The sequence below is a fragment of the Festucalex cinctus genome, chromosome 1 (assembly GCF_051991245.1).
Source record: "Festucalex cinctus isolate MCC-2025b chromosome 1, RoL_Fcin_1.0, whole genome shotgun sequence".
NCBI classification, from domain to species: Eukaryota; Metazoa; Chordata; class Actinopteri; order Syngnathiformes; family Syngnathidae; genus Festucalex; species Festucalex cinctus.
In genome coordinates, this window is record NC_135411.1 from 3724868 (window position 1) to 3744076 (window position 19209).

The 19209-nt window shown below is 34.7% G+C and overlaps 1 protein-coding gene across 7 annotated transcripts in view; it reads right to left on the reverse strand.

The window, feature by feature from the left end:
• LOC144013395 (disco-interacting protein 2 homolog C-like) overlaps positions 1–19209 on the reverse strand; it is an 89640-nt gene that overhangs the window by 11187 nt on the left and 59244 nt on the right. For 6 of the 7 annotated variants that reach the window (XM_077512229.1, XM_077512220.1, XM_077512211.1 and 3 more), the window contains exons 21-31: positions 16668–16782; positions 16392–16593; positions 14880–14980; positions 13375–13455; positions 13106–13229; positions 11139–11260; positions 6050–6161; positions 5822–5931; positions 1979–2109; positions 1741–1909; positions 1486–1656 (exon numbers count right to left, since the gene is read on the reverse strand). In XM_077512229.1, coding sequence (XP_077368355.1) covers positions 1486–1656; positions 1741–1909; positions 1979–2109; positions 5822–5931; positions 6050–6161; positions 11139–11260; positions 13106–13229; positions 13375–13455; positions 14880–14980; positions 16392–16593; positions 16668–16782 — 1438 coding nt within the window. Of the gene's footprint in view, positions 1–1485; positions 1657–1740; positions 1910–1978; positions 2110–5821; positions 5932–6049; positions 6162–11138; positions 11261–13105; positions 13230–13374; positions 13456–14879; positions 14981–16391; positions 16594–16667; positions 16783–19209 lie in introns of those variants that run through there. The other variant, XM_077512258.1, reaches the window with a different exon arrangement.

Consider the following 19209-nt stretch of genomic DNA (forward strand, 5'->3'; position numbering starts at 1 on the left):
TATTCTTCAATGTTTTCCGATAAAACAAGATTGGAACACTGAAGGCGTATGCTGCTTGTAATGAAAAAAATCGCAAACGCACGCACACACACAAAAAATAAATAAATAAATAAATAAGAGAGCAATGATGATAAGACGTTGAATCGGTAAGACTACCGAATGAACAATTCTGAGCTCTTAAAGAAAAAAAAAAAAAAAATCGGTATCGGCAATAATCGGGATCGGCAGGTCAGACTTTTTAAAAGATCGGCGATCGGCCGGAAAATTGTGATCGAACTGAAAATTAGCCGTCAGGTTTGACATGATAAACACCAAAAAAAAAAAAAAGGTTTTGTTACATTTTTGATTCAACTGTTTCCCCCTTCATAATAAAAGCTTTCATTTTGAAACTGCGTTTGGCATTCAATTGTGTTGTTTTTGATTGATATTGAAATATTGTTTGATGACACGTTCAATAAAATGAGGACGGGGGTCAAGCCCCTTTTGAGCAAGTGCTGAAAAACAATTTTTTTTCATTCGAACACTTCAAATTGGACTTCCATCCTTCCATTTTCTTGACCGCTTATTCCTCAGGAGGGTTGCTGGAGCCTATCTCAGCTGCCACGCATGTCTTTGGAATGTGGGAGGAGACGGGAGTACCCGGAGAAGACCCACAGGGAGAACATGCAAACTCCACCCAGGAAGGGCGGAGCCTGGACTCGAACCCGAGTCCTGAGAACTGGGAGGCGGACGTGCTAACCACTCGGGCACCGTTTCAAGTTCTAAACCGTGTCACGGAGTCGATACATATATTGTGAAACGTGACAATTCTGTTATTAATGATCGAGGGAAAATTGTGAACAAATGCAATGATTTTTTATTTCTTTTTTTGTTCAGTGTGGGCCCGAATTTGTCAAGAGGGATTTTTGTGCAAAGAGATGAAGAAGAAAGGTCATCTGAGTTCACTACAACTAACGAAAAAAACGGAAACGGAAATTCATTTCATGTCGACGTTATGTTACGTTTTATGTTTGTTTTCAGAAATCTGACTTTAAAGTCAGCTTTGATTTGACTTTCATTGCTATTATTCTCACTTTAATGTCAGAATTTTGAGAATAAAGTCAGAATTCTGACCAATACTCACTTGATTCTCAGAATTCTAACTTTCAAGTGAGATTAAAGTAAGCTTTGATTTGACTTTTATTGTCATTTTTTATCACTTTAAAATTAGAATCCTGAAGATAAATTCAGAATTCTGACAACTTCTGACTTTATTCTCAAAATGATGACTTTGATTTGACTTTTCATGCAAAGTGGGAATTCTCACAGAGGCTGCATCAAAACCTTCAAAAAACGTATAAATCCGTCTTTGGGACTCTTCGAGCAATTCAAACGGAACGTAAAAAAGCCGATTTTTCCAAATGAGGAAATGTGTGGCGAGGAGAATCGAAAGGGAATCGCCGCGAATGACATGAAGGCTTTCACGCCGGCGGCCGGCAAACTCACCTGCAGGCAGACGGCCATGTTGACCCGGCAGCCGAAGGCGGTGCTGACGGCTCGCGAGTGCAGGCCGAGATCCTTGAAGAGTTTGGCGAAGGATTGCGTCAGCGCCGTCCGCGGTCGCTCCTCGGCCACCACAACGCACGTCCTCACGCGGGACAGGTCCACGCCGCGGTTCTGCCGGCAAACGGACGGCGGGCGAGTCGGTCACGCGTCGGCCGGACGGACGGACGAGCGGACGGACGGACGGACGTCTCTCACCTTGAGCGCGTCCGTCTGCGCGGCCAGTCGCCGGGCGCTGGCGTCCATCACGCTGTACGAGCAGAAGGTGTCGCGCACTTTGTGGTGGCTGACGGCCGACAGCCACAAGGACGCGTTGACGTCCAGCTCGCACGGCGGGATCAGGATGGAGCGGTGGCCCGAGTGCACGCTGCGCGCGCCACACACGTTAGCCGACGCCGGCGCTGGCGCTGGCGAGGGTGCGCTTGCGCGGGCCCACCTGCAGAGGCACCAGAGGACGAAGCCCAGTCCGGCGTAGGGGTCCAGGCAGACGGCCACCTCCCTGGACGGGTACAGCTCGCACTGCAGCTTGATGGAGCGGCACAAGGCGCTGGTGGCCGCGTGAGACATCTGCACACACGTCACAAACGCCACATTGACGCTCGGATTCACAATTATTTGCGGGATTTCGCTCGCAAACATTTTCGCTCAAGCAAGCTCCTGGATTTGGACTGATTTTGCAAGGCCCACAGAATATTCTATTGCTATGGAACCTACCAAAAGAAAGATTCAAGTCTCTTCTTTCATCAGGAAAAAAAAAAGGACGTTTCTATCTGTTTCCGTTTTGCAGGAATTAGCATTAGAAGAGAGCCAAGTTTCATCAGTTTTCGCAAATCGATTTCAAATTATTTAAAAAATTATTTATTATTATTATTTATAACTATTTAAAATTATTACAATTGTAAGTAATTGAGCTTTTTTTCTACATGGCCCTGGTTGATCTCCTTTGCTCTGCTGCCACCTGCTGGCCGTTTGTGTAATAACTACCATTTCTGCAACCGTTCTTTGCAGTTGAGAGGCTGCATCAAAGCCTTCTATATGCTCTAGCATAAAAAAAAACAAAAAAAAAAAAACGATAAATACATCTTTGGGACACTTAAACATAAAAAAAAACGTATTTACACGTTAATATGGTGAAGTTTCATCATTATTCGAGTCATTGAGCTTTTTTTTCGACATGGCCCTGGTTGATCTCCTTTGCTCTGCTGCCACCTGCTGGCCGTTTGTGTCATAACTACCATTTCTGCAACCGTTCTTTGCAGTTGAGAGGCTGCATCAAAGCCTTCTGTATGCTCAAGCATAAAAAACAAACAAACAAAAAAAACGTATAAATACGTCTTTGGGACGCTTAGAACATTAAAAAAAAACGTATTTACACGTTAATATGGTGAAGTTTCATCATTATTCGAGTCATTGAGCTTGTTTTTTCAACACGGCCCTGGTTGATCTCTTATACTCTAACGCCTCCTGCTGGTTGTTTTGGAACCTACCAAAAGAAAGATTCAAGTCTCTTCTTTCATCAGGAAAAAAAAAAGTACGTTTCTATCTGTTTCCGTTTTGCAGGAATTAGCATTAGAAGAGAGCCAAGTTTCATCAGTTTTCGCAAATCGATTTCAAATTATTTAAAAAATTATTTATTATTATTATTTATAACTATTTAAAATTATTAAAATTGTAAGTAATTGAGCTTTTTTTTCTACATGGCCCTGGTTGATCTCCTTTGCTCTGCTGCCACCTGCTGGCCGTTTGTGTAATAACTACCATTTCTGCAACCGTCCTTTGCAGTTGAGAGGCTGCATCAAAGCCTTCTATATGCTCTAGCATAAAAAACAAACTAACAAAAAAAAAAACGTATAAATACATCTTTGGGACGCTTAGAACATAAAAAAAAACGTATTTACACGTTAATATGGTGAAGTTTCATCATTATTCGAGTCATTGAGCTTTTTTTTCTACATGGCCCTGGTTGATCTCCTTTGCTCTGCTGCCACCTGCTGGCCGTTTGTGTAACAACTACCATTTCTGCAACCGTCCTTTGCAGTTGAGAGGCTGCATCAAAGCCTTCTATATGCTCTAGCATAAAAAACAAAACAAAAAAAAAAACGTATAAATACATCTTTGGGACACTTAAACATGAAAAAAAAACGTATTTACACGTTAATATGGTGAAGTTTCATCATTATTCGAGTCATTGAGCTTTTTTTCTACATGGCCCTGGTTGATCTCCTTTGCTCTGCTGCCACCTGCTGGCCGTTTGTGTAATAACTACCATTTCTGCAACCGTTCTTTGCAGTTGAGAGGCTGCATCAAAGCCTTCTGTATGCTCTAGCATAAAAACAAACAAACAAAAAAAACGTATAAATACATCTTTGGGACACTTAAACATAAAAAAAAACGTATTTACACGTTAATATGGTGAAGTTTCATCATTATTCGAGTCATTGAGCTTGTTTTTTCAACACGGCCCTGGTTGATCTCTTATACTCTGACGCCTCCTGCTGGCCGTTTTTGTAATAACTACCACTGCTTCAACCGTTCTTTGCAGTTGAGAGGCTGCATCAAAACCTTCTGTACGCTCTAACATAAAAATAAATAAATGTATAAATACGTCTTTGGGAGTATGGCAATATTTTAAATAGAACGTATTTATATGTTTTTTGGAGGCAAATTAGTTAAATGGTGAAATCATCATTAATCGCAAATTTTATATCTGTTGTAAATGTACAACAAAATGTACAAGTACAAGGCGAATATTTTTGCGAACATAAAAGTGAAAAAAAAGCTAAATTAATAGAAATATGGCTGCATCTTTGAGTCATTGATACAGAAATTCCATAAAAATAAAAACAAATTTGAGTTAAAATTTAAATGATGTACTGTCAAAAAATGAGTGTGATAAAAGCAAAATATCTTCTTTTAAGGGAATATAATAATTGACCGGCTTTATTGCAGACAAATCTTGTTACAGTCAAATATTATTTATATATATATATATATATATATATATATATATATATATATAATATTATATTAAATATTATATTAATATAATAATATTAATAATTCTAATAATAATTATTAGAATAATATAATAACATTATTAATTATAATAATTACAAATTATTATTAATATATAGTATATATATATATATATATATATATATATATATATATATATATATATATATATATATATATATATCATATTAAATATAATATTAATATAATAATATTATTAATTCTAATAATAATTATTATAACAATATAATAACATTATTAATTATAATAATTACAAATTACTATTAATATATAGTAGTATATATATATATATATATATATATATATATATATATATATATATATATATATCATATTAAATATAATATTAATATAATAATATTATTAATTCTAATAATAATTATTATAATAATATAATAACATTATTAATTATAATAATTACAAATTATTATTATTAATATATAGTAGTATATATATATATATATATATATATATATATATATATATATATATATATAATAGGGGTGTTAAAAAAATCGATTCGGCGATATATCGCGATACTACATCGCGCGATTCTCGAATTGATTCAATTAAAAAAAAATCGATTTTTTTTTTTTTTTTTTTTTTAAGAGCTCAGAATTGTTCATTCGGTAGTCTTACCGATTCAACGTCTTATCATCATTGCCTTTTTTTTTTTTTTTTGTGTGTGTGAATAGATTTTTAAACTTCCATTTTTAATGGAAAAATATTCAACAAAACGTCTGACTTCGGGTTCGGATTCACACCTTGAGCATGGAAGAATGTTATATGAACGGAACATTAAGCCTTAATATTTTATTTTAATGCTGTTCAAACATGAAACAGATTACAACCTCTATAAGATAAATAAATAATACATTTTCATATCAATCTTACACTCTACAAGCTTACTGATTAGTATTTTCTAAATTTGAATGAAAAAAAATCGCAACAATCGACTTCTAAATTCGTATCGGGATTAATCGGTATCGAATCGTGACCTGTGAATCGTGATACGAATCAAATCGTCAGGTACGAGGCAATTCACACCCCTAATATATATATATATATATATATATATATATGGACGTGTCAGCTCCCTTGCAACTGTTCCCCCAGTACAGGCTTTGCAAGGAAGGGGTAATAATTAAAATTAATGAGAAACAAAAAAAAGTGTGTCATAAATGATTGCACTCATTTTTTTTTCATGTGTCGTGCGTTTGTTTGGGGGTTTTTTTGTTCGTACTTTGACTCCAGCGAGCATGCCGGTGGTGGACACGCTAAAGTCCAAGTATGCCAGCGTGTCCGGATCGGAAGGTTTGCACAGCGCGGGAATTTTCTTCTTTGGCAAATCGTCTAAAAAAAACAAAAACACAAACTTGATCACGATGTTGTTTGGCCTTCAACACGCACGTAGCACGTAGCACGTAGCACGTAGCACGTAGCACGTAGCACGCGGCGCGCGGGCGCGTACCCGTGTCCAGGACGGGCGGCCACGTGCGTCCGTCCACGGCGGCCGACGCCTCTTTGGAGCGCAGCAGCTTGGAGACGAGCTGCGTGGTCAGCACGCACGCCGCGCCGCTCACCTGCAAACGACGTTTGACATCCGTCACCTGATCGATTGGTCCGTCAAACGATTGTTATAACAAGCCCCGCCCCCCCACATTCACATGTCGTCTGTCTGTCCGCACGTATGTATTATTAAAACGCCAACAAAATTAGCCTACGCTAAACGGTTAGCGATCACAATTAGCATTAGCGCGCTAGTGATTACCATTTAACACCAACGACCGTTTGGTTCACGCATACATCGTGACATCCACATTATACCTGCTCGATTATGGAAAAAATGATCATCACCATTATTCAAACGATTATTTATTTTTGGTACAAAACAAGATCATGTTTAAGCATTAGAAAGGAAATATTAAGACCAACTTAAAAAAAAAAAAAAAAGAAATACTAAATACGCAAAAAAAAATAAAAAAATAACAGAAATACTATAAAGCATTTATTAAATAACTAAAACTAACTAATTATAGCAAAAATGACGTCGCTCCCATGCTGTTTTTTTAAATGTTTTTTTTTATATTGGACACAAGTAATACACTTTAAAAAAAAATAAAAATAATAATAATAAAAAAATAAATAATATAAAAAAAACAATACTGAAAATAACTAAAACTAAGCATTTATTAAATAACAAAAACTAACTAATTATAGCAAAAATGACGTCGCTCCCATGCTGTTTTTTTTTTTTTTTAAATATTGGACACAAGTAATACACTTTTTAAAAAAATAAAAATAATAATAAAAAAAAATGCTGAAACTAACTAAAACTAAGCATTTATTAAATAACTAAAACTAACTAATTATAGCAAAAATGACGTCACTCCCATGCTGTTTTTTTAAATGTTTTTTTTTATATTGGACACAAGTAATACACTTTAAAAAAAAATAAAAATAATAATAATAAAAAAATAAATAATATAAAAAAAACAATACTGAAAATAACTAAAACTAAGCATTTATTAAATAACAAAAACTAACTAATTATAGCAAAAATGACGTCGCTCCCATGCTGTTTTTTTTTTTTTTTAAATATTGGACACAAGTAATACACTTTTTAAAAAAATAAAAATAATAATAAAAAAAAATGCTGAAACTAACTAAAACTAAGCATTTATTAAATAACTAAAACTAACTAATTATAGCAAAAATGACGTCACTCCCATGCTTTTTTTTTTTTAAATATTAGACACAAGTAATACACTTTAAAAAAAATAAAATAAATAAAATTTAAAACAAAAAACTAAAACTAATACTGAAACAAACTAAAACTAAGCATTTATTAAATAACAAAAACTAACTAATTATAGCAAAAATGACGTCGCTCCCATGCTGTTTTTTTTTTTTTTTAAATATTGGACACAAGTCCATCCATCCATCCATTTTCTTGACCGCTTATTCCTCACAAGGGTCGCGGGGGCTGCTGGCGCCTATCTCAGCTGGCTCTGGGCAGTAGGCGGGGGACACCCTGGACTGGTTGCCAACCAATCGCAGGGCACACAGAGACGAACAACCATCCACACTCACACGCACACGCACACCTCGGGACAATTCGGAGCGCCCAATTAACCTGCCATGCATGTCTTTGGAATGTGGGAGGAGACCGGAGTACCCGGAGAAGACCCACGCGGGCACGGGGAGAACATGCAAACTCCACCCAGGAAGGTCCGAGCCTGGACTCGAACCGGAGACCTCAGAACTGGGAAGCGGACGTGCTAACCACTCGACTACCGTGCCGCATTGGACACAAGTAATACACTTTAAAAAAAAATAAAAATAATAATAATAAAAAAATGCTGAAACTAACTAAAACTAAGCATTTATTAAATAACTAAAACTAACTAATTATAGCAAAAATGACGTCACTCCCATGCTGTTTTTTTTTTTTTTTTTTAAATATTGGACACAAGTAATAAACTTTAAAAAAAAATACAAATAATAATAATAAAAAAAATAATAATAAAAAAAAAATACTGAAAATAACTAAAACTAAGCATTTATTAAATAACAAAAACTAACTAATTATAGCAAAAATGACGTCACTCCCATGCTGTTTTTTTTTTTTTTTTTAATATTGGACACAAGTAATACACTTTAAAAAAAAATAAAAATAATAATAATAAAAAATAAATAATAAAAAAAAAACAATACTGAAAATAACTAAAACTAAGCATTTATTAAATAACAAAAACTAACTAATTATAGCAAAAATGACGTCGCTCCCATGCTGTTTTTTTTTTTTTTTTTAATATTGGACACAAGTAATACACTTTAAAAAAAAATACAAATAATAATAAAAAAAAAATGCTGAAACTAACTAAAACTAAGCATTTATTAAATAACTAAAACTAACTAATTATAGCAAAAATGACGTCACTCCCATGCTGTTTTTTTTTAAATATTAGACACAATACACTTTAAAAAAAATAAAATAAATAAAATTTAAAACAAAAAACTAAAACTAATACTGAAACAAACTAAAACTAAGCATTTATTAAATAACAAACACTAACTAATTATAGCAAAAATGACGTCGCTCCCATGCTGTTTTTTTTTTTTTTAATATTAGACACAAGTAATACACTTTTAAAAAAAAAATAAAAAAAATAAAATTTAAAACAAAAAACTAAAACTAATACTGAAACAAACTAAAACTAAGCATTTATTAAATAACAAAAACTAACTAATTATAGCAAAAATGACGTCGCTCCCATGCTGTTTTTTTTTTTTAAATATTCGACACAAGTAATACACTTTAAAAAAAAAAAAATAATAATAATAAAAAAAAATGCTGAAACTAACTAAAACTAAGCATTTATTAAATAACTAAAACGAACTAATTATAGCAAAAATGACGTCACTCCCATGCTGTTTTTTTTTTTTTTTTTTAAATATTGGTCACAAGTAATACACTTTAAAAAAAAATAAAAATAATAATAATAAAAAAATAAATAATAAAAAAAAAACAATACTGAAAATAACTAAAACTAAGCATTTATTAAATAACAAAAACTAACTAATTATAGCAAAAATGACGTCACTCCCATGCTGTTTTTTTTTTTTTTTTTAAATATTGGTCACAAGTAATACACTTTAAAAAAAAATAAAAATAATAATAATAAAAAAATAAATAATAAAAAAAAAACAATACTGAAAATAACTAAAACTAAGCATTTATTAAATAACAAAAACTAACTAATTATAGCAAAAATGACGTCGCTCCCATGCTGTTTTTTTTTTTTTTTAAATATTGGACACAAGTAATACACTTTAAAAAAAAATAAAAATAATAATAAAAAAAAATTGCTGAAACTAACTAAAACTAAGCATTTATTAAATAACTAAAACTAACTAATTATAGCAAAAATGACGTCACTCCCATGCTGTTTTTTTTTTTAAATATTAGACACAAGTAATACACTTTAAAAAAAATAAAATAAATAAAATTTAAAACAAAAAACTAAAACTAATACTGAAACAAACTAAAACTAAGCATTTATTAAATAACAAAAACTAACTAATTATAGCAAAAATGACGTCGCTCCCATGCTGTTTTTTTTTTTTTTTTAATATTGGACACAAGTAATACACTTTTAAAAAAAATAAAAATAATAATAAAAAAAAATTGCTGAAACTAACTAAAACTAAGCATTTATTAAATAACTAAAACTAACTAATTATAGCAAAAATGACGTCACTCCCATGCTGTTTTTTTTTTTTAATATTAGACACAAGTAATACACTTTAAAAAAAATAAAATAAATAAAATTTAAAACAAAAAACTAAAACTAATACTGAAACAAACTAAAACTAAGCATTTATTAAATAACAAAAACTAACTAATTATAGCAAAAATGACGTCGCTCCCATGCTGTTTTTTTTGTTTTTTAAATATTGGACACAAGTAATACACTTTAAAAAATAATAATAATAATAATAATAAAAAAATAAATAATAAAAAAAAAGCAATACTGAAAATAACTAAAACTAAGCATTTATTAAATAACAAAAACTAACTAATTATAGCAAAAATGACGTCGCTCCCATGCTGTTTTTTTTTTTAAATATTCGACACAAGTAATACACTTTAAAAAAATAATAATAATAATAATTAAAAAAAAAATGCTGAAACTAACTAAAACTAAGCATTTATTAAATAACTAAAACTAACTAATTATAGCAAAAATGACGTCACTCCCATGCTGTTTTTTTTTTTTTTTTTAAATATTGGACACAAGTAATACACTTTAAAAAAAAAAAAAATAATAATAATAAAAAAATAAATAATAAAAAAAAAACAATACTGAAAATAACTAAAACTAAGCATTTATTAAATAACAAAAACTAACTAATTATAGCAAAAATGACGTCGCTCCCATGCTGTTTTTTTTTTTTTTTTAAATATTGGACACAAGTAATACACTTTTAAAAAAAATAAAAAAACTAACTAAAACTAATACTGAAACTAACTAAAAGTAAGCATTTATTAAATAACCAAAACTAATAAAAACTAACAGACCCACCGTAAAAACCAATTTCAAAAACAAAACTCAAAACTAACTCAGATGAAAATTCCAACGCGATAATAACCCCGCCCCCATGTCCCATTTTTTTATTTTTTTTATTTTTTTTTGCAACGTGTATGTCAATCACACGGTTGTCATAGCGATTCATACGACAAAGCCATTAAAAAGGCAATTTAACGGTTCAATTCCTTCCTCTCAACTTCCAAATTCTCATCAAATGGACCGAAGGCGTGTTTTCGTCACGGAATCACTTCCTGCTTTTGCTGTCTATGAATCATGGGAAATGTAGTCCTACAAACCTCATCCTGTAGTTTCCGCTCACACTCCAGGCAAGCTGCTGACGAGAATTTCCTATCAAATTGATTTTTGCGCTCGATTGTTTACGTCCCGGTTTTTCATTTCGGAAACCCGCTCACCCCCCCTAAATATGAATCTATCAAATATGCGTTATGAAATGTTCAAATTGACCTCCACGATCATCTTGACGGTGGGCAGCGTGGTGGCGACGTCGTGCGGGTGAGGCGGACGCACGGCCACGGGAACGCAGCCGGCGTACAGGCAGCCGTAAAACGACACGATCAGATCCATGCCTGGGAAAAGGCAACAAACAGGAAGTGATGTCACCGCAGCGCTCTTCTTCAAAATACCATTTTTGATTGCAACCGGGTATACAATCCCATCATTTGAAAATGAAACAATTGGATTTGGGTCGATTCAATGGAAAATCGATTCATCGACATGTCATCGATAATCAAATTCATCGACAACTATTTCAATAATCGAGTAATCGTTTGGAGCCATTTTTTCATTGGAACTTTGTCCAAATCCTCTGATTTCCGCATATCGACAGTAATTGTTGACTGATTTCTGTAGTCCTTCATGAAAGAAGACCGATTATCTTGTGTGTTTTATCAAAATAAGACATTTGCAAACATCGGTTTTTACTTTTGAAAACAATGACCAAACTAGTAAAATAGTCAATCAGATACGAAGTACGAAGCAAACACCAATTACTGGTTAATAAACAGTCATCAAGGGAAATTAAAACGAATCCGATTAGTCGATTAATCGATTGAATAATCGTCAGATTAATCGTTTTCGAAAAATGACGGCACTCGATTCAATATGGTACGGTTGTAACTTTTGACATCAACATGTAAAAGATTTCCAAAACACGATCCCAGTTATAACCCCGGGTTTACACCGGATGCGGTTGCGGCGCGGTTGCGGTGCGGTTGCGGTGCGTTCCGGCGACGCAAGCAATTAGATTCCATTCATTCGAATGGTGCAGTTTACACCGCTTGCGGGTGCGTTGCGTGTCGACTGCGTCTCGGCTGCGGCGTGCCGCAAGCCCTCCGCAAGGATAGACCTATTTTCTATTTTTGCCGGACGCCGCAGCGGTCGGCCTCCGGCAAATGGCAAGCTAGCACAAAACACATCGAGCGGGACAGGAAGACCGAGGCAGTTTCAAAATAAATTTCAGGATAAAACACTCGCCAGCGCCTATTTCGCAAGCATGCTAGCAAAACGTGATGTGGGCGTCGCCGGGCCTGGAGTTAACGTGCGAGGTGCTCATTCACCGTTTAGACACCAGCGCACATGGACGAGGAGAGGCTAATATTGGAGGTAGAAAGCCACAAAATAATAAAAGTCCACCTCTCTTTCCGCTTCTCTTTCTGTGTGTGTGTCGTTGTTTTTAATGCCACATGATCGCGCGGTCACGCGAGACACGGCGGGAAGTGGGCGGCGACGGAGCTGCCGGACCGCAGCTGTGCGGAGCCGGTGTGGATTGACAAAAAAATGGACCCGTCCGGAGCACGCAGTCAAGACGCACCGCAGCCGCAGCCGCACCGCAACCGGCGTAAACCCGGGGTTATTGAAAGTCAAAACGATTTACATTTTGCTATCTCATAAAAGACGATTCTGATTTGAGACTCGATACACGGGGTGAGATGAGAGTCGAGGACGGATGAAACTTTTTAAAAATGTAACGATTACGATTAGAAATTGAATCGGAAAAATCGGTTTTGGTTTCACAAAACCAAAACCGATTTTTCCGATTCAATTTCTCCGATTTTTTTTGTTTTTTTGTTTTTTGTAGACTTTACACAGATCTGATGGGCCGGAACGGATGGGCAGATATTTGACATTTTTATGCAAAAATCAGTGATTGGTTGTAGTGTCATAATTTGCCAATTGATCAATTACGGGTCCATCTTCTGATCCGATTAGTGATGGTTTCATTTTTTTTCTTTTTTTTTTTTTAAACTCTCCGACTGGTGATCGGCTCCAAAATCCTGATCGTCTAAAGCCGATTTTTTTTTTGTCACACCCCTAGCATGCATTTTAACTTGAACTAAATCATAACAAAACGAAAAAATGAAAACAATTTCCCCAAAAATTAAAAAATGAAATTAATGAACAAAAAAATGTACCTGGAGGGTAAAGCAGCGCAACGTGGTCGCCGTCCTGCAGGTGACTGCGATCGGCCAACATGGCCGCCACCTTCTCGGCCTTCTTGTGGAGCTGCGAGCACGTCACCGAGCTGGCCGTCGTCCCCTGGAGGGGAAGTCGCGCGCCGATTTATCGGCCGATGCGCGACTCAGCGCATTTATATATTAATTAATTAATTTATTTATTCCTTTATTTATTTATTTCTCTATTTAAGTATTTCATCATGGTCACTGTGTTGCGGTGTACTCACCCGCGAGTTGAGCAGCGTGTACAGGACGTGTTCAGGTGTGCTCTGTGCTCGCCACTGTAACACCTCAGACAGGAACAGGAACTGCAAAACGCAAGCGCACTCTTTGTTTGGACAAACGTGGGGCTCAGCCGATTAATCGGCCGATATGCGCACTACTCAAATCAGCAAAGACATCGGCCAATTTGTTTTCTTTTTGTGCATATTAACACAACAGATTAGAAAGAAGATAAAGACATTTAAACAAAAACTTAAAAAAAACTTTAAAAAAAATAAAAAATAAAAAAATAAAATAAAAAACCACCACCGATTTCGCCGATTTATTTCTGTTGCTGACACTGTGACCATTAAGGGACCAAAAACGAAGTTACTAGTTTATCAGCCCATTAAACAGTTACTGGAATTTGAAACATACTCTTTGGACAAACGTGGGGCTCAACCGATTAATCGGCCGTAATGAGCTCTTTTCAAATCAGCAGACATCGGCCAATTTATTTCCTATTTGTGCATGTTCACACAACAGAAACGAATGATGATAATGACATTTAAACAAAAACTTCATGCCTTAAAAAAAACAAAAAAAAACAACACCGATTTTGCCGATTACTCTCTGTTGCTATCTCTGTGACCAGTAAGGGACCAAAAAAGAAGTTACTACATGCTGTTTATTTTTTGGAAAGTTTATCAGCCCATCAATCAGTTATTGGAATTTGAAACGTACTCTTTGGACCATCGTGGGGCTCTACCGATTAATCGAGCCGAAAAGGGGCTCTTTTCAAATCAGCAAAGACATCAGCCAATTTGTCTTCGATTTGTGCATGTTAACACAACAGAAGAGAAAGATGATGACGACATTTAAACAAAAACTTCATGCCTTAAAAAAAAAACCTGACCGATTTTGCCGATTACTCTCTGTTGCTATCTCTGTGACAGGTAAGGGACCAAAAAAGAAGTTACTACATGCTGTTTATTCTTTTTGAAAGTTTATCAGCCCATCATTCAGTAATTAGAATTTGAAACATACTCTTTGGACCATCGTGGGGCTCTACCGATTAATCGGCCGATATGAGCACTTCTCAAATCAGCAAAGACATCGGCCAATTTGTCTTCTTTTTGTGCATATTAACACAACAGAAGAGAAAGATGATGATGACATTTCAACAAAAACTTCATGCCTTAAAAAAACCTGACCGATTTTGCCGATTTCTCTCTGTTGTTGTCGTGAAAATTGAGGGACTGAAAAAATAATTTCACTTCATGCCATTTATCAGCCCGTCAATATTGGAATGTGAAACGTACTCTTTGGACAAATGTGGGGCTCAACCGATTAATCGGCCGAAATGAGATCTTTTCTAATCTTCAAAGACATCAGCCAATTTGTTTTCTATTTGTGCACGTTAACACAACAGAAGAGAAAGATGATAAGAGTTTAAAAAAATCCTTCATACCTTCAAAAGAAAAAAAAAAAAAAAAGACGATTTTGCCGATTTTCACACACGCAAACACACCTGGTGGTTGTCCTCGACCTGGGTCAGGTCTCGCCCGCTGGCCTGAGCGATCCTCTTCCCGGACACCAGATTTCCCACCATCACCGACGCAGGGCCGATCTCTGCGGAGGACCAAGAAGATCGTCGTGATCGTCATGACTTTGACTCCACGAGATTTCCGCAGGTGTCAGCAAATCCAATTTCATTGAATGCAAACACATCACACGCACACATATACTGTACATTAGTAATCGTTTTTGTACCATTATGCCAATTTTGTAATCATGGTGGGTAATAATCAAAATCTGAATTGAATTTCGATTAATTGCACAGCCCAAAGGTGTGATGACATCATCGTTAGTTTTACTCATAGCGCGATCCTGCTTTTTATTGTCCATATAGGGCATCAAAAAAATAAATAATAATAAATAATACATAATAAATAATAAATAATAAATAATAAATAATAAATAATAAATAATAAATAATAAATAATAAATAATAATTAATAAATAATAAATAATAAATAATAATAAATGAATGAATTAAAATTCCATATGTATGGATAGGTCTGATGCCAGTGAACATTTTGAGTGCTGGAAAGTGAACAAAATGTTTGATTTAGTTATCACACTTAGAATGAGTTTACATTTTTTGTACAAAATACTGTAAGTGGGGTATTTTTATTTTTTTTTTAATGCCTCAAGGGCTAGGTGGCGCTGCATATATAACTGAATGTTGTCATAGAGATAGCTTCAGGCCTTAAATATTAACACACATGTCAAGTTTGGGATTTTTTGGAGCATGTACCGGGGAGTTATTAACGATTTCCTTTTTCATTGCGAAACACGAAATTTGATGCTCCGCCCTCATCATATAGTAGTCAGGATTTTTTTTTCCCCTGTTGTTGGCTCAGGTCTTGACATGGCTCAGGTCAAGTTTGAATCAAATGAGTTGAAACGTGCAGGAGAAGTTTGCAAAAGTATATGCCCCCTGTAAATGTGCAAAAATCGACAAAAATTGGACATTGAAAAAAATCGTAGCTCACTTCCTGTTCATTTGAGCATATGGCTCCAAGAGACTTTTTTGTAGGTCTTGGGCTCCCTCATATACTTAAAAATTCTCGTAGCTCTTGGTTCAACGTACAACCGGGGCTGCGTCGTTAAAAATTTCTAGGGGGCGCTATTGAGTCATTTTTGCAAAAATTGCACAATACGTTATAAAATCTTGCTCATTTTGCCAGGCCCGATGGGTGTGCCGAGTTTCGTGAGTTTCTGTGCACGTTTAGGCCCTCAAAATGGGCGTTGTTTTCTAAGCCACGCCCACAGCTCTCAACTCAACACAACTTTATTTATAAAACACTTTTAAGATAAGCGTTGTTGCATACAAAGTGCTGTGATTGGCTTCCACTGAAATCGTTTAAATGTGCCGGTCCCCAGGTAGTGATTTCGGAATACTCGATGAATCGTTTCGGGGGCCCCCCCCCCCGCCCGTCCCCGGCGATTGCGCAATATGAGCGTGCGTTTGTCCCACCTGGCTGCTTCTGCCGGGGCTTGGGCAGGTTGGTAACGCAGGTGTGCGGGCACATCAGGACGTTGGAGGGGTGCAGCGCCCCCTCCAGGAAGAGGCGGCGGGTCTCGCACAGGTGGACGCCCCCCAGGGGGGTCTTGGGCAGCGTGTTGGCCGCCACCAGCAGCAGGCAGTACACGCCCACCTGGTGGATGCCGTCGACGGCCTGCGGCGGCCATTTGCGCGTTTGTGGGCGGGACCGATGATCACCTGCGCGTCGACGTGCGCATGCGCGCTTACCTGCAGCACGCGGCTCATCCACTGGAAGCTGTCGTCCTCGCTGGCGTCGGGACGCTGCTCGGCCACCAGCACGATGCGCTCGTCGTGCAGGACCTCGATGGAGAACACCGCCATCCTGACCGGCCGCAATCATTGGCAGCAGATTGTGGCGAGGTTGGAGAAACAAAAACAAACAAAAAAAACATGCTACGTTACAGCAATGAAAAATATTCTAAAAATATTAGAAATATTATATAAAAAATATAGAAATATGATATATATATTGAGGCACTTATTTGCTAATATTAATAATAATAATAATAAATAATACAATTAATAATAACAATAATCAGTAGAGGTGGGAATCTTGGGGCACCTCACGATTCGATTGCGATTACGATTCAGAGGCGACGATTCGATTATAAAACGATTATTGATTTCCCCCCAGGCAGCAGAAAAAAAACAATGTATTTTGGCGCTTTTAATGTTTCGTACATTAGTTACAAAAATAGTACAAAAGTCCTCTCAGGCCTAAATAAACTACTATTTCAGTATCAAGTTAACAGTTCAAAACAGTAAATAAAATACTCAAGTCCTCATTCTGTAACAACAGCTTTTAAGTATATTCAGTCTTCAACAGAATAAAACATAGCATTGAGCAAAAATATATTATTTTTATCCACTCAAAAGTGCACTGAGGTATAAATGAAAGACAATGTGAACTACTACTTCAATACAAATGCCTTAAAAAAAAAAGTGCTTTCCTGCTTTTTAAGTTGTGTAAAGATGAACATGTAAACATTAAAGTTTCTCAGAGGTACAAAAAAAAAAAAACCCTCAAGTGCTTTTCTGCTTTTTAACTTGTGTAAACATGAACGTGTAAACATTAATGGGATCGTTCGGCTTTTTTAACATGAATCTCAATTTGATCCTCACCTCCCGTGTGTGCGATCAGCGCTGACTTCGGCGTTGGACGAGAGGAAAATAGTCCAGCAAGCTGGCTGGGGTCTCGGAAATAAAGCGTTTTTCTTCTAAAAACTTTTTGTTTTCAAAAGCGTGATACATTTCCACCACAATACTCTTTTCTGAATAAAGTCAGACGCCATTACCGCCAGCCACTACTTTTCTGTTCGTTCGTTCGTATCACTGCGCGGCGCCCTGTAGAACGCTAACCGACGCACTGCAGCCAGCTAGCTGATACTTCCGCCTGAAGTTGTTTGCCTTTTCGGAGCAGGTCTGATCGGACGAAGAGGTGGGTTGGTCAGCTCAGCCATGCTTGTTGTTGTTTTGAATCTCGAGGCGTGAGTTGTGGATGTGTACTCTCGGTCCGTCCCAAAAAGCGTCCCGAAGACCGCGCGCGCTACTGCGTTTCAGTTCCGCGTACTTTTCGCTCGTTTCGCTTCCCTTGGCATATTTATATAATCGGAATTTGGACATTTGTGAATCGTTCTCGATTGTTGCACGGCCGAATCGTGAATAATCTAAGAATCGGAAATTTTGCACACCTCTAATAATCAGAATATTAATAATAATAATAAATGTAATAAAATATCAATAAATAAGAAATATGAATATATTATAAATATATACAAAACATATATAAATATAACATATATATTGAGGCACTTATTTGATAATAATAATAATAATAATAATAATAATAATAATAATAATAATAAGAAAATTAATAAAAGAAATATAAATACATTATAAATATTATATACAAGAAATATAGACATATACATATTGAGGCACTTAATTGCTAATAATAAAAATAAATAATAATAATAATAATACATTTAATAAAATATAAATAAATAAGAAATATAAATATATTATAAATATTATTTAAAAAATATAATATAATATATATATATTGAGCCACTTATTTGCTAATAATAATAAAAATAATAAACAATAACAATAATAAATAATAATAAAATTAATCAAATAAAAGAAATATAAATATATTATACATATTATATACAAGAAATATAGAAATATAATATACATATTGATTGACAATATTGTCCAAAAAAAAAACATGGTACATTACAGCAATGAAAAATATTCTAAAAATATTATAAATATTATATAAAAAATATAGAAATATAATATATATATATTGAGGCACTTATTTGCTAATAATAATAATAATAATAAATAATAAAATTGATAAAATAAATATAAATATAATATTATAAATATTATATATAAGAAATATAGACATATACATATTGAGGCACTTATTTGCTAATAATAAAAATAATAATAAATAATAATAATAATTTTAATAAAATATAAATAAATAAGAAATATAAATATATTATAAATATATACAAAACATATATAAATATAATATATATATTGAGCCACTTATTTGCTAATAATAATAAAAATAATTACTTTACTTTACTCTTGAAATGTGAAAATGTTTCTAATTAATCACTTTAAAACCCGGCAGAAAATAATGCAATATTGAAATTTTTAATAGATTTTTGACATCTTCTGTCATATATTGTTATTTTACATCAAACACAAATTATTAAACAATATGTTTCCA